Source organism: Eutrigla gurnardus (genome assembly GCF_963514095.1).
Source record: "Eutrigla gurnardus genome assembly, chromosome: 11".
In the NCBI taxonomy this organism is placed as follows: Eukaryota; Metazoa; Chordata; class Actinopteri; order Perciformes; family Triglidae; genus Eutrigla; species Eutrigla gurnardus.
In genome coordinates this window covers 15,597,422-15,621,541 of record NC_139925.1, presented here as the reverse complement: position 1 = coordinate 15,621,541, position 24,120 = coordinate 15,597,422, and the positions used below count along the sequence as shown (strand labels likewise).

The 24,120-nt window shown below is 39.3% G+C and overlaps 3 protein-coding genes across 3 annotated transcripts in view; 2 read left to right on the top strand and 1 right to left on the bottom strand.

Moving 5' to 3' along the window:
• Positions 1-254: 254 nt before the first annotated feature.
• Positions 255-1,474, top strand: LOC311020909 (SLC35A4 upstream microprotein-like). The gene is made up of 3 exons (XM_084021171.1): positions 255-320; positions 985-1,083; positions 1,187-1,474. The coding sequence occupies exons 1-3, from the start codon at positions 306-308 to the stop codon at positions 1,382-1,384; spliced, it is 312 nt and encodes a 103-aa protein (XP_083877297.1). The 5' UTR covers positions 255-305; the 3' UTR covers positions 1,385-1,474.
• Positions 1,475-2,895: 1,421 nt separating this feature from the next.
• cd74b (CD74 molecule, major histocompatibility complex, class II invariant chain b) lies at positions 2,896-8,144 on the bottom strand. The gene is made up of 8 exons (XM_084021170.1): positions 8,008-8,144; positions 7,841-7,925; positions 6,383-6,552; positions 5,821-5,891; positions 4,395-4,425; positions 4,110-4,316; positions 3,682-3,723; positions 2,896-3,488 (listed from the first exon to the last, which is right to left on the bottom strand). Exons 2-7 carry the CDS (start codon positions 7,909-7,911, stop codon positions 3,689-3,691), a joined length of 585 nt encoding a protein of 194 aa, XP_083877296.1. The 5' UTR covers positions 7,912-7,925; positions 8,008-8,144; the 3' UTR covers positions 2,896-3,488; positions 3,682-3,688.
• Positions 8,145-9,586: 1,442 nt separating this feature from the next.
• Positions 9,587-24,120, top strand: part of srbd1 (S1 RNA binding domain 1) — a 47,155-nt gene continuing 32,621 nt past the window's right edge. Inside the window, exons 1-14 of the mRNA XM_084020786.1 lie at positions 9,587-9,685; positions 10,074-10,141; positions 10,399-10,843; positions 11,515-11,754; positions 11,906-12,072; positions 12,453-12,570; positions 12,706-12,844; positions 12,984-13,080; positions 13,224-13,410; positions 18,460-18,563; positions 19,111-19,218; positions 19,367-19,524; positions 21,006-21,099; positions 21,885-21,992. Coding sequence (XP_083876912.1) covers positions 10,074-10,141; positions 10,399-10,843; positions 11,515-11,754; positions 11,906-12,072; positions 12,453-12,570; positions 12,706-12,844; positions 12,984-13,080; positions 13,224-13,410; positions 18,460-18,563; positions 19,111-19,218; positions 19,367-19,524; positions 21,006-21,099; positions 21,885-21,992 — 2,033 coding nt within the window. The 5' untranslated portion in view covers positions 9,587-9,685. The remainder of the gene's footprint in view (positions 9,686-10,073; positions 10,142-10,398; positions 10,844-11,514; positions 11,755-11,905; positions 12,073-12,452; positions 12,571-12,705; positions 12,845-12,983; positions 13,081-13,223; positions 13,411-18,459; positions 18,564-19,110; positions 19,219-19,366; positions 19,525-21,005; positions 21,100-21,884; positions 21,993-24,120) is intronic.

The following is a 24,120-nucleotide window of genomic DNA, read 5'->3' as shown; positions in this document are numbered from 1 at the left end:
AGGCCTACAGAACACAAAACAAAATAAATAAAGTAAATGCTGGAAAGATTAGTGTGGTGTTATTAGGTATAGCATGCTTACATACCTCCGAGAGTGTGGACAATTATAAACAGCTATTTGATATTGTTAAATGCAAGTAATATAGCAATAACAGATACCGTCCTAAAGCCATGATGTTACACACTCCCGTACACTAGGTGGCGACATGCACCTTCAACGCGGGGTGTATGGCGCCACCTACTGAGAAGAAGAAGACGAAGTAGAGGAGAAGAAGAAGGGACATCAACAACTTTGGCAGTGAAACTATGGCAGATGACAAGGTCGGAGTTTTCACATTTCTACGCTAACTTAACGTAGATATTTTTGATATTGGTAACAACCCGCCTAACTTACAGCGTTATTCAGCAGTCATCAAGTCACACGAAGCTTATGAAGTAAACAGTTTGCTGGTTTAGGAATCTGGTGTTGGTTAGCTTAGCTTTGTTAGCTTTGACTTAAAAGCTAAGTAGTTGGTTGATTAACTGGCTAAAGATATAAACACACGATAGATTTATTGAGTTTTTTTTTAAACAGATACACCGTAAACGTATCAAACATTAACAAGCTGTTGAAATAAAATACATTTTGAGCTGAATGCTAGCTGCTAATCTGTAGCTAAATTAGCTGATCTAGCGCCTAACGTTAGCCTAGCTGGCTGTGTTAAAAAATATTGTGTCAGTATGGTGGTTACTTGTAGTCACGGTGTAGGTGAATTAATTAGTTTTTCACTTACCAAATAGTGAACGAGTCATCAGCCATTCTAGTGAAAACATCACGCACTATACAACAATAACCAAGCAGACTAAGTTAGTTCTGAGACCTGTGCTGCAATGATTGTGATAATACATAAGTTACATAATGTTTTGCCATTTTAGGTGGGCTGTGTTTTAGGAAACCCATGTCACCTACACTAAGCTGGTGTTTGTTTGCCTTTGTGTTTTGCAGGGTCCTCTGGGCCAGCTCAAGGACCTGGTGGAGCTGAAGGACCAGCTGGAAGACATTCAGAGACGGATGGAGGATGAGATACAGGCTGGGGTTCCACCAGTAAGGCTCACTCAGGCACTAATATGTACATGCAGAGTTATAAAACATAAAACCACTCGTCACACTACGTTGTACCAGGTCTAATCTCTCCTTTCCTCCTCAGGGAGGCAGTCTGCTGGCTTCTCCTTTCCTGAAGGGTTTTATGGCTGGGTACATTGTTGCGAAACTACGCTCTTCAGCGTTGCTGGGTGTTGCCGTAGGGACGTGTACCGGAATCTTTGCAGCACAGAGTTACGTCGTTCCCAACATCGAAAACACCATCAAAGGCTACATACAGTCCCTAAAAGGAGGACCCAAATGATGAGGAAGGGAGAAACGTTGAGGAGGAGAGATTCTGCGAGCAGAAGGTGCCACTCCAGCCACATACAGGAACTGCTATGCGTTTCAAAAACACGCCCAGTAGTTATTCTTTTCACATTCTATGTGGATGAATAAATAGAAAAATATAATTATAGCAACTTTTGCAAATTTGAGTTTTTTGCTCAGGGTGATGCAGCATCTATAAAGTGTCTCACCTCACACTCATGGTGCTCTTCAGTGTAAGAAACCTTCCATATTTGCAGGTGTCGGAGCAAAGTCTGTGGTGTTGTGTGGTGACAGGTCAAATTTTCACTTTGTGAAATGTTTTATTTTTAAATTGTAGTCCTCATCTTTGTATAGGTTCATTAAATAGAGCCTATCACTCCAAAAATACGCACTTGATTAAAAGTATTTCTCTATATATTCCACCTCACAACACTTCAAAAAGTCAGACTTCAGACTGCACACACAGTTAGTGTGTCAGCTGCTATGAAATGAAAATGTACGCCAAAGTGATTTTTTTGTTTAAAGATGTTTTAACTGCACTTGGGGATTAGGTAAGAGTGTGTTAAATTATTTTATTAAAAAAAACATATTATTAAGAGTGCCTACTCTGGTCTGGACTTGATGTTATCATCTCATGTCATGTGTGCAATAGCCATTCCTGTGGGGTTTGGCTGCCTATTTCATATGCTGGAAACTAGTTTATCTTTTGCACTTGTGGGGATTTTAGAGATTCAAAGTTGTTCATTTGTCAACAACTGTTTTTGTTTTTTGTCTAAGAAATATAAAACCCTGCCAGATTAGTTTTGATTTGATGTATATCCTGAAAGGTGTTATTTTTGTTGTTGTTGAGAAAGAGAGTTTAACTGTAAAGATAAATGTTAATCTTACATCCTTAAACAATGATGTTGTTGCTGGACACTAGTCTGAAAACGCACAGAAAATCAGCTCAACAGTAGTACATGTGATGACAGCAGAGATGCATTAGAGTTTGAGTTTTCATTTGGGTGGGGAGATATTTCACTTGGTTGGATAACTTGAAAATGTACAAATAGGAAATGTTTTTAAACATAATCCCAGGTACTGTATCGCTGCTGTTGAAATGAACACACAATGATTATGTAGTCGGTCCTGTAACAGGTACTGGACAAAAAAGCCATATTTGAGTTCACATTGAGGCTGTGCTTTGATTTTTTAATTTTGACTTGAACGTGTGCTAAATGTTTGAACACAGAAACAACTTGTGCCTCTTGACAATCCGTATTTGCTGTCTTTGTATTGCATGCTCTTAGTTTCTTTATTTCCCATCCATTATGTTTTTGCATGTTTTCTCTTGCTTTTCAAGTAATATATTGCTTTAAACACTTGATATGCTGTGGAAAATATAATGACGGGTCAGTTGATGTTGCTTTATTTCACTGGCTAATCAAACTATCTTGTCGTTGCAGGGTTTCACTCAGTTTGAAATTTGTATGTGATACTGTCAACAACAAAAAAACACCGGTACTGTCTACTTTGAGAATTTTATTTGGGTTGTTCAAATAAATGGGGTTAATACAGTTTACCATTGTGTCAAAAGTGGAGTATTCCTGCTTCTTGATGGTGCCCAAATGTGTGGTGATGTTTTTTTTTTTTTATATTACAATTTCATCCCCCTTTAGCAACACATTCAAATGTCCTCATTGTTGATCTGAATATTAAAAGTATATTATATTTTAAAATATCAGTGCATTTTATAAACTTCCCATCATAGAAAATGTGTTATTTTTTGTCAGTGACACGAGACAAAATTTTACAAAAACAACATGTAAGTCTAAAACAATAACCAATAATCAATAACTATTTTAAAAATCCTTAACTTTTACCAGCCATTTTAAAACTGAAAGATTATATGTCATCAATAGCAAAAGTCACCTCTGTCCATATAAATCGGTTGCTGATGAGCACTCAATTGATTAGTTGATGGCAAGCAGATTAATGGTTATAATGTGTTAATTTATCAGCAGTATATAAATCTCATAAGCTCACAAAGTACAACAATTATGATTGGGATTATAAATGTATCAAGATGTCATGATTTGGCGTTGAACTGCTGCTCGTCTCTGGAGGAGAGAAAGAGAAACAGAAAATAGATGATGAAAACATACAGTTGATTCAAAGTTGTAGCAGCAGTAGAAAGTCTGAAAAAGCACTTCTTCATTTAACTGCAGTGAAAATAGCAGCATACACAGAAATCATATCCTGCTCTAGGATATAATGATATGAATTCCTACATGGAGAATCAGACAAACTCACCACAGTCTCAGTTGAAATTAGGCAGAGACAACATTTTGTTCCCTACAAGGACAGAAAGCTTAAATCAGGGTTCACAAATAAGTATTCATTTAATAATATAAATGTGAAGGAGATTTATTTAAACCTGCATCAAAATACAAACAGTGATTAGTTTGAAATTAGAAATAAATGAAGTATTTAATTCATAAAATGTTGATAAGTAATTTAAAATGATTTGATCTGCACTAAAAATGTAATTATTTTCTGAGCTCATGACAAAATCCAGTGTATTTAAAAAAATCAAGCTTCAATAATGGTTTACTAAAGGATAACCTTTTTTTTTTAAATTACTACATAAATTAACTAAAAATATATATATTTTTTTTTGTGTCTGATGGCCATAAAAAGCTACTCTCAATCTGACTTCATGACCAGTTATCTTGTCTCACCAGTGAAGGCGCCGCAACTGGCCTTTCCTTCCCTCAGGGATCCAGGGACCTGTTGCCCGTCGACGCGGTTCACACACCAGCAGAACTTCTCAAAGCACTGCTGGACCCGGTAGAGGCCTTGTTCGTCACACACCGGGCGGAAACCTGGGAGGGCCACAGCCCTCACACCAGCTGCCTCCAGCTGGCACATGGTGCTCTGCAGAGGGGCTGGGAGCAGCGGAGAGTTAAATTAATATATGCAGTATATGAACATATATGAATATAGTAAATACATACAGAACATACCCTCTTTTTCTGGGACCTCAGTGGACGCCTCCTGCAATACAATCAGTGAAACAACAACAGAAATGAGAAAAATATCTAGAACACATTTTTAACAGCACAAGAGGAATAAGACAGAAATGTTACTGTTTGTGTATTAAAGCTGGATGTTTATGTATTTATTATATCATTGAATTTAAAGAATATTCCTGCTCCTCCTTTGTAACTTGGCACCTGTGTGTATTATATTATAGTATCAGCATATTTGCGATATCTGAGAGCACCGAAAGTCTGTTTTGAGTGTCCCGCCTTACAAAAGAAACATAAGTGAACCTTATCAAAATGTCTCAAGGTAAAAAAAACAAAAAAACAACAAAACCATGCATTATTGTAGGATATTTCAATATTGATCTGGTATTTGCAGTGCCTGAACGCATTCACTGAACGATAGTTCATGAACTCATTCATATTTTGGGCTAACGTGAACTGAGCGTACTGTATTTCTGCCAGAACGTTACTGTTCATTCTGGTGTCTGTGAACGGCAACTCTCAGTTTAACTTTGTTCAATAGGGTGCCAGATTTGTATAGAGCCTTCCAGGCAAAAACCAGGCTAAAACACACCGTAAACAGGCATTAATATGTAGCGAAAAAAAAACACCCAATCTGGCAACAGCAGCTGCCAGTGACGCACCGCCGCATACGTCATCAAAACAAAAAACAGCAGAGAGCTTGCGGGAGGCGACGCCCTGTCTCTCGAAACTCGCGATGCGAAGGCATTGCACGGCTTCTTACATAGACAATGAATGAGAAACGTGGGAATAACGCTGCCTGTGGACACGAACCTTCAGCCAAAATCTCACTCTGAACTAAGTTAAAAACTTGAGAGTCCTGTAATTAATGATGGTGAGGATGGGAACAATCTTATATTCCTGTGCAAACTTTGCCCGCTGGCTTTAAAAAAAAATCTGCACTTCAGTCACATCAACAGCAAACCTGAAACGGCAAATTGAACTGAAGCTGTCATGTTTTTTATACTTCCTCATTAAAAAAAGACCATTCAAGCAGCAAGTTTTTCCTCGTGTTTTTGAGAATATACTGCAGCAAAGTGTTAAAGCAACAATAGAGAAATGCTGTCCCCTCTATTCTAATGTAAACCCTGGTTGGATAAGGATTCAAAATCGGATATGAAGATGAGATCTGACGCATAGTTTCAGTGTTAAAACTGATAAAATAATTGCTGTCTGTGGTTCTATAAAGGCTGTGGCAATAATTTTGAAAAATTACAGCTTGCAGCAACATATTGAAAAAAATAACTATGAACTAGTTCATTTTTGGAACTGTGAACTTAGTTCAAAATTTTGAATTATGAACTATGAACTAGTTCATTTTAAAATGAACTTTGAACTATTCATGTAGAAAGTGAATGTTTCCAACACTGGGTATTTGTACCTCGTCCATAGAGAAGTCCATCAGGGCGGGCATGACGTTCATGGGGATGTGCATCCGTGCGGGCGCAGCTACTAAGAAAGGACAAAAACAAACAGATTGATTGAGAAAATGAAAGTTAGACTTCAACAAAGATCTTCTTGGAGTCTTGGATCCAGTCTTGTTTGAACTTCAAACCAAAGATTACCACTACTAATTAATCATTAATCCAATGAGTAACATTCCAAGTCACTCCAAGGATTTGCACATTTGGACATTTTCCCTTCTTTCATCATTTCATTAGGCATTGGGCAAAAGCAGGGTTTATCAGGACAGTTGACGAGACGGACAACCATTGATGATCACATTCACGCCCACGGGTGATCTAGAGTCATTACTTTACCTAACCTGCATGAGTTTGTACCCGGAGAGAACGCTAACTCAGGGAGAAGATGCAAAATACACACAGAAGGCCGATCTAAACTCTAATAACCGCTACATATAATATATATATATATATACGGTATATATATATATATATATATACACATAATATATCCATTGTAATCTGAACTGAATTCCTCACCAGATCTTCCCTTTGTCAGTTCGGACTCCAGGTTGTCGCTCTGGTCCTGCAAAGATTTGATGTCGCTCCTCTGGCTGAGGAGAAAGTAGGCGATTACCGCCTGGCCAGCAATCAGGAGGCAGGCCAACAGGGTCAAAGCTGTCACCTTATAGGCCCGGGTGGAGCGGCCACTGGAGAGCAAGAGGGAAGAGGGGAGTCAATAGGAGAATAACATTTAATTTGGGGGACTTGTTGGACATCTCCACGTTGAAATGGAATCAGAAGGACAGAAAGACAGTAGGAAAATGAGTAGAGACATGAAGAAAACTTTAATACGGACTGTACAAGGATCGTCTTTCCTAATTAATGACTGATTAATAAAGAGAAAATAAATGATCATTAATATCTGCCACTGACAAAGAGGCCATAGGTATTAAATATGCACTTGACACAGACAAAAACAATGAGATAGGAAAGGTGAGAGTAGATGATGCAACGTATGAGGAACATTACAGAAGCTGAGAATCACAGTAGTTCGATGGAAGAGGAACCTAAACTGTGGTATTTACCATATGAAGTACGTCACCACCACCTGAGAGATGAAGTCAGTTGTTGCCAAGCAGACGCTTAAGAAAAAGTTTGGTAGATTTGTGCCTTTTTTCTGCCTCTTCCTCTTTTAGCTCACAATTTGGAAATCCCCATTACTTTAAACAGCGTGTCCTCTATGAGGATGCTTTTAAATGTCAACAAACTAACAAATGTCTATTCTAATGATCTGATGCTAATATAGATACGCACAGTTTTTAATGTTCAGTAAATATATTGAAGTTAAGTGGTATTTACACATAAAAACAAAACGTATCAAATAAAGTAACGCCATGAATATATATATATATATATATATATATATATATATATATATATATATATATATATATATATACTGACTTAGTAGAATTACAACACATGTAAAGGACTGTACCCTTATTTTTTGTACATTAGATTTGCTTTTCTACAACTGTAGTCTATGAGTTGTTTTATGTCCTTGCTTTGCACACAGCTATTGGTTTCCATCTATTTCTGTACAATATGAAAATAAATGAACTGACTCACGAAGCTTCATACGGATTGGTAAATTAGAGTCAATCAAGTCAATTTGCAACCAAAGTCAATTTTATTTATAAAGCCCAATATCATAAAATTATTGTTGTTGTTTGGTAATATTTTTGTCATTTTAATTCACGTATGTTTGTACCTTTGTACCTTACACATTATACACTGGAATTTAAATTCAAAAGTTGAATAGTAGAAAGATTTACACACAGACTTTTTTACAAAGTTGCTAGTAAACAATTTAGTATAGCAACAAGAAATAACAGGTTAGTAAATGTATATCCATGTAATCATGTTACATTTCGCTTTGTCCCTTGTGTTGGGACCCCTTGATTATAGAAAAGCTAATCCATATATAATCCTTACCCCTGTGCACTAACTGCCGGCTGAGAGGGAGCTGCCAACAGAGGCTGGTTGGGGGTCTCTGGGTCCGTCATCGTCACACAAACACCTGGAAAAACACAAACACAAACCCACGTTAGCGCGTAAATCACACTGCATATGATGCTGCTGAAAGAGTAAGTGAAGTATACCGTATTTCAGGTCAAGTCGCAAGTTGTTTCACAAATAATGACAGATTTCTGTGACTTTCTACCTTTAAGGGTGATAAGAGACAGAGGGAAGTGAAAGCAACAGGCGGGGAAAACCCACACGAACATCCCGATCAACCAAAACCTAGTCTGGCTGGATTTATTTTCAAACTGGAATTATGATTGGTTCCTCGCGAAACGCGTCATCTGTTACTAGAGGCAGAGTATAACGAAACGTAGCAATCATGAAACAGTTGTAATGTAAATATGTATTGTACCTGTGCTGAACTTACTTGTCGGTTTATATATAAAACTTTATTATTTCATATTATATGTCTGTGAATCTATTCTAAATGTTTATATATGTACATTTAAATAATGTGCCCATGTTGTTAATGTTGTTAATGACTGACTATAGTTAGTCATTAACAACATTAGATTATAATCTACTCAATTACTCCAACAATCTAATAAAGGTTAATAAAGCTTTTGTTGTAGCTGCTCCACAATTATAGCATTTCCCATTTCCCAAATATTTGTAAATATAGATAGCTTGAAAGACTGTTTAGGTTTTTATTTTTTTTTGGCTTCTCTTTGGAGGAACACAAAAAAGTAACATCCAATGGAGATACCACGGAAATCGGCAGTGGCTGATTACAGGAAGTGAGAGCACAGTGGGGGACATGCATTTACAGTAACTAAAGACAAATCACAGTCAAATTGCTAACAAAGTGGTGTATCTAGATCACCTGAACCAAGTCATGACCAGAGTCTATTGACACTGAGACAAGACCAGGACATTGAGATGTTGAGACCAAGTCAAGACCGAGACCAGGCCCGTGCGAGTTCCACACTGCGTAACACACGTCCAATGAAATGTGGAACATGTAAACCATACGCACTCCTCAAATTGTTCTGAAAGATTCACATTCCTATGAAACACACACAGAAAAGCAAATGAAGATTCCTCTTCATCCACATCTTGTATTTCCAGTATGTATACAGGTGTATGTATAATTGTACCATGAAATATGTCTCCAAAAATAATCAAAAGTCGTGGCAGATGTGAATTTCATGTGTGGGAACTTCCCTATGTTTTCTATGATCAACTACAGTAATATTGTCAACATAAATCAGACAAGGCACAGGCAAGTTTCGTGATATCCAGACAGTTGTGGTCTTGAAATAAAACCCTGAACACTCTTTATCTGAGACCGAGAACAGACCGAATAAAAATGCAGTACATTCCTATACAAGACCAATACCTTCACAAATTGATCTTGAGACCAAGACCAATCTCAGGTAGCTATTAGTATCAGTTATTCAACGTTTCCCTGCCCTCTTGTGTAATTAGAGTAATTTTCAGATAGAATAGATGCAATTGAAGGATTTTAGAATCACTCTTGGGATAATCAAAGCTTCTTGAATCATCAGTGTGAAACCAAAGTGACAAGGTTTTTAATAGCCATATATCTATTGCGGTATCTCTATTTACCCCTACAGTCCACTGGGGGCGGTAGAGGTGCCTGTCAGCTGCCAACGAAGAGGATGCTTGCCCTTTAAGACTTTTGGACGGCGCCATTGGTCGAACCCGTACTGTTGCAGGAAGCAGGCATTCATCCTGCTTCGCCAGCTAGGATTTCCAACGGAATACCAACAAACAACTTGAGCATTTTCAACGGTATGAATGTAAAACTTGTCTGTGACGCGTTCTGCCGTGCGGGTAGACAGTGCCATATGTTGTTGTTCCATTTCGCCAGTTAACTTTGCTAGCGTCAGCCGGAGCGCCAAATTTGAAATAACAGCTAACGTTGACCTAACTAACTGTGATAGCTAGCAAACCTTTGCAAACCCGTGTCTGCTTCAGTTTATTCAACGCTGCTCCTTAAGTTAGCATAGACAATATTCTTGCTGTTTAACTGTCATTGCTGTCTGACGAAATACTATAGTGATATCTATCCTAAGCGTGGATAACATTGTGTTTGTTTTATTAATAGCGTTAGTTAGATTAGCTAGCTAGCGAAATGATTTAATGATTACGCTGGCTAACAAAAAACCTTTATTAACAGATGATGCGACGACCCCGAACAACAACAACTGCCAAAGTTGTAGAGTACAGCGATATGGAGTCCGACGTGTAAGTGATTTATAAGCATTTTCTGCACTGGCAAGCCATTTTTGTTGTTGCAGCGTCTTGGGGTTAACACTTTATATTGCTAAACATACCCATATTATTAGACTATGCAAATAAGAATAATCCATTAGACACATTAGATTATATTATGATATTGGAGGAAAGAACTATTCCCAACATTCAAAACGTAGCTGAAATAAGCTAAATCCTGTTATTGTATTGGAATCTGATGATAATTAATTTCACCCCTTCTTTACCAGATCCCTTTCCCATGTAGTGATGAGTGATGAGGATAGCGACGAATGGAGGCCACCAGAGCCAAAACCAAAAGCTCCTAGCAAGGTGGCTAAAGCCCCTGCAGCAGCGGGGGAGAAGAAAGCAGTTGCCAAGAGAACTGCTAAACCAAAGGAGCCAAAAGCACCCAAAGCTCCTAAAGCTCCTAAAGTTCCTAAAGCTCCTAAAGTTCCTAAAGTTCCTAAAGTTCCTAAACCAAGGGCACCACGCAAACCTGCAGCGCAGCAAAAAAAACAGGCCCCTAAAGTTCTGAAGGGTTCTGGTGCACCATTGTTGGCTGTAACACAGATGGAACATAACGATGAAAGCAAAAAGGATGATAAGGCTGGAAATGACAAAGGAGAGAGACCAACAGACTGTCCAGGGGGACAGAGGCGTGAAGAGAGTGGGCCAAATATCACGAAGGAGGAGGTAAGACTGACAGCCATTTGAGTCACTTCTGGTTTGTGATTGTAATGTATTAGTCATTAGTTATTAATATAACTATTTTTCAGAATAACTTATTTCCTTTTGACCTCTGGTAAACAAAGACTGTGTGAATCTTTGTGGAAAAATTCAGTTTTACAGATGTGTCCATTCAATCAAAAAATTGATCAGTGCACAAATCGTATGAGTAATAGACGACTAATCATTTCTTTGCTCAAGGCCTTCCATCCTTCCATCCTTCCTTCCTTCCTAACAGTTTATCCTATTCAGGGTTGCAGGGAGACCGGAGCCGATCCTGGCTGACCTTGAGCTAAGGCAGAGTAGGCCTACATCCTATCCTAGGTCTCCAATCTATCACAGGGCTGACACACAGACACAGCCCTAGCAAGTCCCCAAATGCTGGTTTATTGCTGCTCTTTGAATATCTTTTTGTTCCTGAACTGTGCACACCAAAGGTGCTATATAGAACAGACAGTTCATAAAAATCCAGTTATTTTCCTTCATTCCTTTTGCAATGCTTTATAACAACAACACAACTCTCTTTTGTGTATGGTTGATGTTACCTTCTATGTACATATCCCATGATTAATCTCTATTATTTATTCAATCTTTTAATGTTGTTTTTCTCTTTTTCTGTCTCTTTTTTTGTCTTGTAGAGGGTGTCATTTATCGTATCAGATGCCCACCATGAAGACCGATGGGCAGGCGAGGGGTCATCACTAGCTTGCCTTACAGCAAAAAAAGAGAAAGTGGAGGAGGAAGACTTCACATTTGATGAGCCTTGTCAAAAGAAACAGAAGACCAGCGGTGCCTGTTTTGGAAAACCAACTGCTTTACCACCAGGTCAAGCAGAATCTCTGGGGAATGAACTCAATATGTACTGGGACTTGATAGAGGTATTGAAGCGTTTTTTGTTTTTTGTGTGAAAAATTGTGACTGGTGGAAAATTTCATAATTGCTGGTTATATGGGCAGTGTCTTACAGCCTCCTTACAATATGTGTATAAACATGTACTGTCTAAATATCTGCATGTGCCCTTCCCCTCAGCTGCTGTCCACCCTGACATGTGTGGAGCAATGGGTGTGTGCAAATATTATTGGGCTGATTCGTGAGGAGAACACTGTGCCATTCATGGTGCGCTACCGCAAAGAGATGATTAATCACATGGACGCCGATGCTGTCCGAGACGTCCAGCTCGTATATGAGGAGTTATGGTAGGCAAATGAAATGTCTAAAAAAAAAAAACTAAAAAAAAAACAATCATCCACTCATACTCTCACCAGCACTCATCAATCCATTCATAGGGCACATTCCGACAAAATGTTTAAATATATGCGGCTGTAATGCTTTTCTCATATGAGCTAAGCAGGCTTGGGTTCACTTGCAGACAGCATATCTGACATCGGCCACTAGATGGTGCTAGTGTCCAAGCTTTGAAGCCTGAAACGGTATTGATTGTCTGTGATTGTTTTACTTGTGTACATGCGTAACACTTTATTTTGTGCGTCTCTGTGTGATAATTTTGCACTATACATACAATCTGTTTTTAATTTTTCTTTTTTGTATGTTTGTGTATGGGCATTTGTTGCTTCAGCTCTCTAGCCAAGAAGACCCAGTCTGTGATTCAGACCCTGAAGAAGGATGGGGTATTGACAGCTGAGTTGGAACACAACCTGAGGAGGTGCCGATCAGCTGATGAACTAGATCATGTGGTCAGAATCACATTTTTATGCTAAAGTAATATCTGTCATTTAAATGTGATTTGGACATCTAATTCCTGGTTGCAATATTGATCCACACTTTCATCAACACTCACCTCAGTCTTATGCTTCTGTCTTTATTTGTAGTATTCTCCATATAAGAAAGGCAGTAAGTTGACAAAAGCACGTAGAGCCAAAGCACTTGGCCTTGAGGCCGCTGCCTCTGCACTTTTGGACACACCGCACACTCTGGATTTAAGGGCATGGGTAAAACCCGGCTCTGAAGGTGAGACATATACATTAAGTTAAATGTAGTACTCAACATTGTTGTAATTATCCTGCAATTATAGAGCTCATTAAAGGGGTACAAGTGTCTTATTTTCTAAGTGTATATATTTATATGCATCTGTTTTTGTATGTGGCAGGTTTGTCATCATTGGAAGAAGTGGCTACAGGTGTGGAGCATATCTTGGCTGATATGATAGCCAAAGACCCTGAGACACTCACCTACGTGAAAACATTGTGAGAACGTATCCATATGCACACATATTTATTTTTCCATAGCAGTCTATGATACATTGACTTCGGTACCAGAGTACTTTTTTCTGTTACAGTGATAATAATACATTGCCCTCTTTCCCTCTGTTTCTCTCTTGCTGTGTCAGGTGTGAGAACAGCTATGTGACCATCCAGTCCTCTGTGTCCAAGTCAGCACTAAAGGAAAAAGAGCAGACAAATTCTCTCAAAGGCCACCACAAAACTGGGCCCCAACAAAACAAAAACAAGGACATTGATAAGTTCCACCTGTATGTTAACTTCACCTGCAACACCCAGCGCATCCAGCCCCATCAGGTAAGAAGACATACCAGTTCATAGTTCCTTCTTCCATCACTTCCTTCATGCCTTCCTTCCTGGAGTAGTGCAGTGGCCTGCAGGTTTGGTAGACGTGTTTTGGTATGCATATGTTGGAATTTTGGGACGCCACTACACAATTCTATTGTACACAATTCTACACAATTCTATTGTGTAGTTGAAGGTTAAGCCCTGGCGTTCTTTTCATAAATGTTTTTCCCAACCCTTTGGCTACTGCTAGATTTTATAGAAAATAAAACCGGCATTAATCCTTCAAAATAAAATGGTACATTTATGGTAAAAATAAGCGAATAAACAATAACAATACCACATAAATGCATATGAAATTAATACACTTGAAAAATGAGATACGCTGGACCTAAAGGCCTTCTAAAGGCCATTTACACCTGTATCCTGTGTTTTGCCTTGACTGATCCACACACACATCGGCACATGCAAACAAATGCACACCATCTGTTTGTGTCATTTCTGTCTGCTTCATGTGTGCTGATTCTGAATGTGAGCTATGTCAGTCGCAGTTAGCCTTGTCTGCCTCCATATTTACCCCTCTTGTGCCCTGCTCTGCCTCCTCTGCACCCCCTCTGTCCTTCTAGTGACTAGTGGGTTACTCAGAGTTGGTCCCGGGCCTCATGTGTCACCACAGCTTCCATCAACCACTGCCTCTCTAGCACACCACACTCTCTGGCAACCGTGCTCTGCCCTAAAGTCATGCAATCACATAAACATACATTCATGCGCTCACACATCCTCACACTCAAGCACACCCTGCAAGTCCCCTCATTCTTCCCTCTTAACATATGTGACATGTCCCCTGCCGACATGCCATTGGATTAGGAGGCTTTGATTGACAGGCGCTCTCCTGTAGTGACAGCTACTGCTGCTGGGCCTGCAGGCGGATGGAAGGATGGGGAGAGGGAGGGGGGAATGGTAACGGGAGGGAGAGGATGAACAGTTGAGCGACGTTGAGGTGCTCCCGTCACTCTTGTTTCGCTCGGATCCCTCCCTCTTTTTCAGACTAAACCTCAACCCTCCAATCCACTCCACACCTCCCCTTTTTTCTTCTCCTCCACTGTGTGTGAGAGCCCTTTAATTCGATGACTCGCCTTTGTCATGGAACGTTAATCCACAGGCTGCTGTGACCCTGTTAGCTGTCGGATTCCGGCTAAAATGAACCTTTTCTAGCCGTCAAGTTGTCGGGAAGGGGGAGCAGGTGGGAGATGTGTTTTGACAGGAGACATGTGTGTGAGCACACACTTGCCCGTTTGCTTTAGCACATTTTATCAAGCCCCAGCCCTGGTGGTATGTTTAACAAAAAGGATAGGATATTATATGAAGGGAGTGAAAGAAAGATTTTAGAATGGTTCTACGGGTGAACATGCAGGTTCACCCTTAGATTGGAAATAACAACCAGTGTTGGCAGACAAAATAATAAAGTCAAGAAATGACATCCTTAATGTTTTAGTTTAAAAAAGGGAATATGACGACACACGTGTTTTATAATTATAGTAGTAAGACTAAAGAAGGATGAACATTCAGTCCTCATTGTCTTATTGAAACACTTCCTATTGAAAAGTATTTGGCTGCGAATAATTTTCATTTTCAAATAACCTGATGATTATTTTCTATTAATTGATGGACTGATTGGTTTAAAAATGTTCTAGATTATGTCAACAAATTGCTTGTTTTGTCTGACCAACATCCAAAACAAATTGGAGCAGGAACCTGAGAAGAGTTGGCATTTTTGCTTGGAAAATGACTGAGATTAGCATTTTTATTTTGGAGCATCATGGATTATAATAATATTTATTCCATGTATGCCTTTATAGAATTATGTAACTATTTCATACGTTCTCTAAAGTTAGTGCATACAACACTCTGGTCTTCAGTATGACTTAAAGCCATTTGACATAGCCAGTTGAGATGCTTAGCTCAGATTAAATTCCGTCAGATTTGATTTGAAGTCTTCTTCGGAGGGTACGCGTTTACCTTATAGCTATAAGCAGCCGGTATGCTCTTGAGTATGCCAGAGCGGATTTGTTGAATGTGGAGTGGGCTATTTCTAATGTGATTTGCATTGTGATCAAATGGTAATTTAACGCTACAGTGTGGGGCTCGCCTGCAGAGGAGCTTGGATAAATGGAACTGTTTCATCAATTTAACACTCACTTTTGATGGAGAGGTGGGAAAAACAAGTTTACTTGTCACCCACATACACTAACAATTTGTATTTGTGTGTTTATTGTTAATGCTTTGACAGAAGATGATAAATACCATTTGTGCAAAATATAATTGATTTATCATTAATGTTAAATAAGGTAAATTATCCAGAGAATGTAACATATTGTATTATTTTTTTACACATCATATTAATTGTGTAACTTTCCATTTCAAGAATAAGCCCCAAATTATATTAAATTAGTTTTCCAACTGACACAATGAAATAAATAACACATTGGTTGAAGCCACATTTTAAACTAAGTATATTAAGTGCTAATTGAGTTGCTTTTCCTCTCTCTCCTTCATTTTGAGCTGAAGTTTGTTGTTCCATCAACGGCCATCTGCCTCTGCTGTGAGGTGTTTGTTTTTGGATGGAATAAGAGTGTAAACGGGACAGAAGGAGTACAAAGTTCTCCCTGTGTAGCCTGTATGTTTGTGTAAAAGACCAATGTGTCATGCTGGGCCATGGTCCCTTGCGGTGACTTTTCCTCATTGATATTTAGAGAGTCAATATTTATCTGGAAACTGTACTGTCGAAAGAAAATATTCCCTAAATGTAGCTTGCATTCCATATACTTCACCAGTTATAATTACAGTGTTTATCTGGAACATTATATGCTTATTTTCCCTTTCGTTTTATACCGTCTTGCACTAGCAGCCTACGGAGAAGCCGTAACTTTATTTTAGGAATACAAGGCCATCTGCTGACAGCTTTGCTCGACTGTTATTATTCAGTGTGTCCCATGTGTGACAGCCAGGTCAAAAAGCGTGCAAGTCTGCTGTGAATCTATGTGTCAGTATGTGTATTTGTTTGTTTGTACTTGATATGTCAGATGGATGGATGTGTTGATAGTATTCCTCTAAAGAACGGGTGAGAGAGAGAAGGAGACAGATAGAGAGAGGATGGTCCTTGGCTGACTGCCCACCCTTGGGGGCTGGTGGAAGGATGAAGGGGCATCGAGGAAAGACATTCTGTCTGGGCTCGTCAGGGTTTGGCCAGTACTTGGCCACATGTCACCCCTGACCCATCTAACACACAGTGTGCTTTTCACTCTGTCTCACATCATCCTTCCTCTCAGATCACCCTCTGTCTCCCACCAGTGACCTAACCGAGGCAGAAACTGAGAGATGTCACGTACAGACAGACATTAGTTTATTCATCATCAGCGAGGGCATTGGCCAGCCACCAAGGAAAACAAAGCAAGGATGCTAATCGCACAGCTGGTGAAGACAGCCAAATGTTTTGAATTTTGGTGGGGAATAGTTGCATTCACCACAGTTGGGGTTTGGCAAACGGGCAAAAGACAAGAATCACTTTCAGTGTTTTGGTAGTTAAATTACAAGAAGCACATGTTTGGATTGTGGATTTGCAGCCGTGCATGTCTGTATTGCTTTAAAATGTGTTTATCATGAGACAACAAGTATGGGCTTTGGCAAATGTTCAATGCAGCATTGTGTCTGTAGACAAGTTAGATACGTTTTTGGTCGGAGACATTTCACTAGTGTGTTTTTTCTTGTCTTTCTAAAATATTTTGGCAATTCTTTCTTATTTTTGTCTATGATATTCATAGATATATTGGAATTGACTTGTAAAGTATGGTGGTGATCATGTAAAGATTTTTTGTGTTGTTCTTCATGACATAAAATGCCAAACATCGAACCCTGAGAACACAGAATTAGCAAAGACCAGTTTTGTATTGATATGGATAGATGTTTTGAGAATTCAGTAAGAAGTGTTTTGCTTTCTTCCTACAACAGCATGTTAAACTTCAGTACTTTGATGGAGATTGTTTGAGAAATCTAATCACAGTCAGTGTGGCAGCCCAGGGCAGAAACATGCCAACAGAAGAGAAATCTTAACTTTCATCGTAATTCAAGCAAGCTCACTACTTTAATTCTTGCCTCTGCCATGCCATTAGCTGTGTTTTATCTTTTTTATTTTTTTATTTGTGTGTGCGTGTGTATGGATGCAGCACATCCGAGGGTGCTGCTGAGTGGTAATTGTTGTGGCACCACGAGTGTGGGTGTGGGTGGGGGTAGGCCTTGCGGTCTCAGCGCTGATGGTGGCGTAGTGGTGGCATTTGTCAGCTTGCTTCTTCCGCTTGGTTTCCAGATTGACGTTTTGTTTCTTGGCCCTGTTCTGTGGTGGGCTAAAGGTTCCCCACTGAAAAGGTCAGACACTTACTACAGTTTGCTTAACAGCATGTAACAGTTCCTCTGAGGGAGGACCAGCACACAACACAACAGGCCTGGCCACAGGATATACTCCTAGGCTCATCACTTTTACACACAACTCTGTGGTCCGTTGAAAGATTTTGTGCTCATGTGTGGAGGTTTGGGTGCATGTGTTTTCTATACATATATGTTGTGTATACAGTAACCATATGTACAAACCTTTGTACAGATTACATTTTTATTATAATAATTACTTCCTTTCCCCTCGTAGTTCTATGGTGATTCAATGTGGAAACAAAAATACATCGATATACATTGCATGATGAAGACATTTAGATTTTATGCTTTTGGCTGAGCAAAAGTCTTTGTTGTTAAATGCAACTGAAAACAAATATATTAAAAAAAAAACATATTTTGTTTTACAATAGCATAAGCCAACTTATCAGGCTCCAAATGTTCAAATGTCCAAACTTCCACAGACTAAACTACTGTTGCTTTTCAAATGTTTATGCATTTTAGTGCGGGAGCTTCCTCTTTGTGTTCATCTGCACTGTTTTTAAATGTATTGTATTGCATAAAACAGGATATATGTGTGTGTGTGCCTGTGTGCGTGTGTGTCTATGTGTATGTGTGCAGACCCTGGCTATTAACCGAGGGGAGAGTTTGAAGATTTTGACAGTGAAAGTGAACATTCCTGAAAGGGTGAAGAATGACTTCACTAGGTGGTGCATCAATATCAGGTCAGAAACACACATTTTACCTTGAGAAATAATTGAGTTGAGCAATATCTCAAAACATTTTGGAATGGATTTCTAATTAATTTTCTCTTCAAAGTAAAATAAAAAAAAGAATGTTTTTTTTAATTCCACATAAAATATTCTTTGGAATTTTAGGTTAGAGGAAAAATTAATCATCAACATATAAAGTTTGCAGTTGTAATGCGGAATACCACTCAAAAATTGATTACCATTGATACCACTCAATTAAATTGAAGCAGGGCTTTGTATACATGTATCCTAGGTCAAGTTTATTTGTATAAATAAAGAATTTAAATTGAAACTGATATTTATCATTAACTGTTTTATTTGTTTGGAAGGAATGGTCTGTTAATATAGCATCATATGTTCACACTCCGGTTACTTGCAAATATAATAAAAACTCTTTCAAATTGGGTGTTTTTGTTGTGCGTGGGATGGGATGTGTAACATGTTTTTTCCTGAGAGGGAGTCAGTTTGCAGACTAGAGGAAGACATGTTTAATTTTATATATTGTATTTATGGCCCATAGGTGGAAACCGAAGACGTTTGCAAAAGAAGAGTTGTGTGCAATCATCAAGCATGCTGTAGAGGACTCTTATAAAAGGCTTATTCTGCCTTTCCTGACTAGGAGTTACAGGTATTTTTTATGTGTGTGGGTGCTTGCATACAATTAACCGTGTGTGTGTGTGTGTGTGTGTGTGTAAATATATATATAAAATATAACATCCCCCCCACGCCGCTTCCCATCTCTCTCTCTCTCTCTCTCTTGCATATTCTCTATTTAGGACTAAGCTGACAAGTGCAGCTGAAAAGGAGTCAATTGCCATGTTTGTGCGTAACCTCCGACAGCGCCTGTTGGTGTGTCCAGTCAGGGGCTGTGTCATCATGGGGGTGGACCCTGGCTTTAGACATGGCTGTAAGCTGGCAGTTCTATCCCCTACTAGTAAGTGACCACATAGTGTACAGAACACTGAAAGTGTACTGAATGTGTATACCACCTACTTTTGTGTATCCTGTGCCACTGCATTGATCCAAAAGGATTAGTATAGAATACAGCTCACGGCTCCACTACTTTCTCTTAATTATTGTTCCTTTCTTTAGCCCTTTTTTAATGGATTCAATAAGCATAAACAGATTGCTATGTTTCCCTTATTGAAGGATTATCTACTCTATGTAAACTAACTACATTTACATAGAATAAATTAAAAGTGTGTGTGTGTGTGTGTGTGTGTGTGTGTGTGTGTGTGTGTGTGTGTGTGTGTGTGTGTGTGTGTGTGTGTGTGTGTGTGTGTGTGTGTGTGTGTGTGTGTGTGTGTGTGTGTGTATACACGCATGTACGTGTGTGTACATGCCAGAAACTAGATGCCAGTTGGCATTTCCCTGGTGGTGGATTATATGTGAGTGCATATGTGTTTTTGTATGTCTGCAGTACTGTACGGCATGTCACAGCATGCGTCTCAGTGGGTGTGGCTTCACACTGCGCAAGAGTAGGTCCCACCCTCTGGGTGACTGATTGTGTGGCCACAAGTCATGCTGACACACTTAGAACAGATAGACACAGGTATATATTGGGTGTCAGGCGCAGCATGGTATGGTCACCGTGTTGATGCTTCCTAGCTCACATGACTTCCAGTCAAAGCTGTCCATTCAGAGCTACACTCCTGCTCTGAGGAAGGAGCTAACCGTCAGCTGCTGGACTTCCTGCAGAGGCTTAGACAGTAATGATGTGGGGCGCTCATAAATTATTTGATATATTTAGGGCAGGCCTATTCAACTGTTGGCCCGCGTGCCAACGGCGCGACGATCAGTTCTGTTAACAAATTAAAATTTAAAGCCAGAAGGAAAAAAATATGACAAATAAAAGACATATTGCCACAAATAATCCTTCTTTTAATCATGCAGTGATAAACAAATGCATAACTGATGACTTTTCCACTTCTATGATCCAGATCATAGATTGAACAGTATAGCGCAGACAGACAAGACGAAGTAGCACCGAGCTGCAGCAAGCTAGCCATCACCATCAGGGTGAAAGTCAGAAATATACACAAATCTATTATATTGTAATTAATTCCCATGTATGCTGATCAGAGTAATCTCAGTCAGCATCTCTACCTCTCCTCTTACTACGTGTACTCTCTGTTTCTATGTCGCTCAATACCATTCTTGATGCATACTTGGTTTTCATAGCACAAGGTTAATATGTGAGACGAGGAAGGGGTTGAGTGGGTCAGGAAAAATGTCCCTTAGTTTCTGAAAATGTGCCCCCCTGAACAATATAGTTGAATAGCCATTATTTAGGGCATTGCTGCTTCGTTAGACTGTATATGGCCAAGAGACATCGCTTGAGACCCCTCTTGTTATCATAATACTTTATCAGCAACATTTCATTCTCTCTCCCTCTGTCTTCATTTCTGCTCTCAGGTCAGATTATTCATACTGATGTTGTGTACCTGCATAATTCAGAAGTCCAACAAAAAGAAGCGGACAAACTGCGCCACCTTATGGTCCAATACAGGTACTGCTGCTTGTGCTTAAAAAGTTACTGTTAAAGGAGTCATCACCTGGAAATCGCAATTTCTCTTGTTAAAACATGCATATCTGTGTTTGACCTCAGTTGAAACTTGCCTGAAAGGCTGGAGTTTGAAAGTGGCGCCGTTTTTTCGCTTCTGCTCTTTTTCCGAACAGGAATAGCACACAAGGGTGTGCATTCCTAAAGCACGAGATTTTGATTCTGCGCCTTCGGTGACGTCACCGTGGCGACTACTTGCATAAGCCCACCCCTCTTTCACCACCCAACCCCGCCCCGTCCGCTACCTGAAATCGCCGAAGCGCCGCCATTATGTTTTGGAGTCTGCATGCAGGCAAGCCCCCCTGGCTCTGTCCTTCCTGCGGCGAATCAACGCGCGCCTCATTACATATTATACAATGCACATCCGGACCAGTCAAAACCTCGCGCGTAATCTCGCGTGATAAAATCGCGGTACGAAAAAGGGTCAGAACAAGCTCAATGTTAGATTAAATTTTTTTTTTTTTTTTCTAATAAGTTTTACGAATTGATCCAAAGCGATCCAAGGGGGGCTGGATACGTATAAAACCAGGTGATGACTCCTTTAAGAGAATACTGTCAGAAAATCATCTCATCATGTCTATTTTCTGTTGTATCAGTAAATGTAATGTTATAAATGTGGAGGTAGAACTGAACCTATTTTTTTTTTTAACTTTAAGGTTTAATGTTAAAGGTTACCATTAAGGCTTTCATAATCCTTGTTGTCCTTCTCCTCTTCCTCTTGTCCATATTAGATGTGCCAAGGTTGTCATTGGCAACGGGACAGCGTGTCGTGAGACTGAATCCGTCATTGCAAACCTCATCTCTAGGCACTGTTTTCACCCCCTGGATGTGTCCTACTGGTAAGTCTTTCATCCATTGCCTGCTAGAACAGGCCAGTTACCTGTGACCCTGAATAGAAATAAGTGCAAAATAAGTGCAAATGTATTAACCCGGCTGACTTCCATTGCATAATGTGATATTTATCTGGTCTATGTGTTAATATTAATGCATATTCCACATTGACAAACTCAATTTCTCAAAACTCAATGTTTTCAAGACCTTCAAATATCAATAATATAATCAAATAACCTTATAGAATACTTGTTCATGGAAATATGTGCATCATTTGTAAAAGTTCAATGTCGAGGGTCAGTCTACCATAAAAAAAAAGTGTTAGAAATGTGAAAAACTAAAGTACAGAGGTGAAAAAATGTGGGAGTGAGAGAGCTGAACACAAATGGAGAGAGAGACAGATTGGAATGTGTCCTTAAGCGAATATTGTCTATTAAAGCATCTGGACTTCGTTTCACTTTGGTCCAATTAAAGAGCCGTTATGCGGTCCACGTTGTGTCTGTAACCAGGCCCAGTCTACACTTCAGAATCACAACCTAGGTCCAAGCAAAATAACCACTGGCCTCTCATTGCACCGTCTCCTTCTCTCTCTGCGGAGTTCCATGTGTGTTTGTTGACTTGAGGTTAGCATTGGGACCACAGCGTAGAATGATCCTGAGCTGGATGTGAATGTGAGTTTTGTCAGTATCTTCATACAGTTCATACACACATGCACACTTCAGAGGTTAAATCTTGGGTGTAATAGCTCACAATTTTTCTCTTAAGTTCCATTTTCTGTCCATTCACAAGAGTAGAAACAGTCGAAGTGGGGCGTTTATTAAGTTAACTTTCCCTTGATTATTTTCATGAAAGACATTTTTTTGATATAATGTCTCTGTTGTTCATTCTTTTACTGGAGCTAATGGCATTTGTGCTTTTTGTAGCATGTAAGAATGTTGGACTTCTTTGTGATGTGGTGCTGACTGAATGTCCCATATTACCTGATATGATTAACTATATTTTTGCAGCATCCAACACATGTGTAAATGGTCTGTCTTCGCCTTAGAAGAGTTTGTGGAATGAAGGCTTTTGCAAGAGCATGAACTTTGGAACCGTAGAGAGATGTTATTTTGAAGCTAGCTATAAGTATGGTTGTTGTTAACCAGATTATATCGCCCTGGAGTCATCTGGTTTTATGCCTCACTTTGGTTTCTTTGGACCCAGGCTGATGTAGGCTCAGAAACATAGATGTTAACGTGGAATTTATGTGTGTCTGTGTTAAACTGGAGACACAGAGAACTGTTCTTTCCTCTTCTCCACCCTCCTTCTCTTTCCTTATTCCATCTCATTCTCTTTATTCCTATCTTCACTCTCCTTCTCGTCCCTTTCCCTCCCTCCTCGCCCCTGTCTTCATTTCCATCATCGGTCCTCTTCAGACATTCAAGATTAATCTAATAAAAGCACTTTTGAAGTATGCTGCAAGGTCCAAACGCTGGCCTTTCAGTAAATACTCCCAGTCTTACCTCTGAGGTGGGGTTCTCCCTGACACATGTTTTTGTAATATAAGATTCTGAGGTAATTTTACACACATTGTGGGATCTAGCTGATACCTGGGTGGGATTACTCCGCACACATTATATTTCAGCTTCATTGTAGGGCCATAGAACTCATCAAAATGTTGATAAATGTAATTTCAACTCTAACTAGTGTCCTTCTGCAGGGAAAAGCAAATATAATTTTACATTTAGGTGTGTACAGTTACACCCTTTCCTTTATATTTTGTTACCCACATTGGTGGTAAGTAATTGATTAATTATTTAAAGATTACAACATATTTATTGTCAGGTTTTCTTCAAAACACGTGATACACATTTTAGTGGGTCTGCAGCACACATGTATTAAGTAAATAAGTTATTTGACACATTCATTTGATAAGCACAAGTTCATTATTTTTGAATCAATTATTGAATTAAAGAAAATCCTGCTGTCACTCTACCGGTTGTCATTTAAGAAAAATTCACTCGGATCAGTTTGGGATGTTTACAGATTAATAAATCAACATCCTAAATGACAATGAACGCAGACACAAATATTCTCTTTGTTTAGTGTACAACATCAGCTTTGGAGGTGCTCATGCTTCTGTGGCTTTCTTAAAGA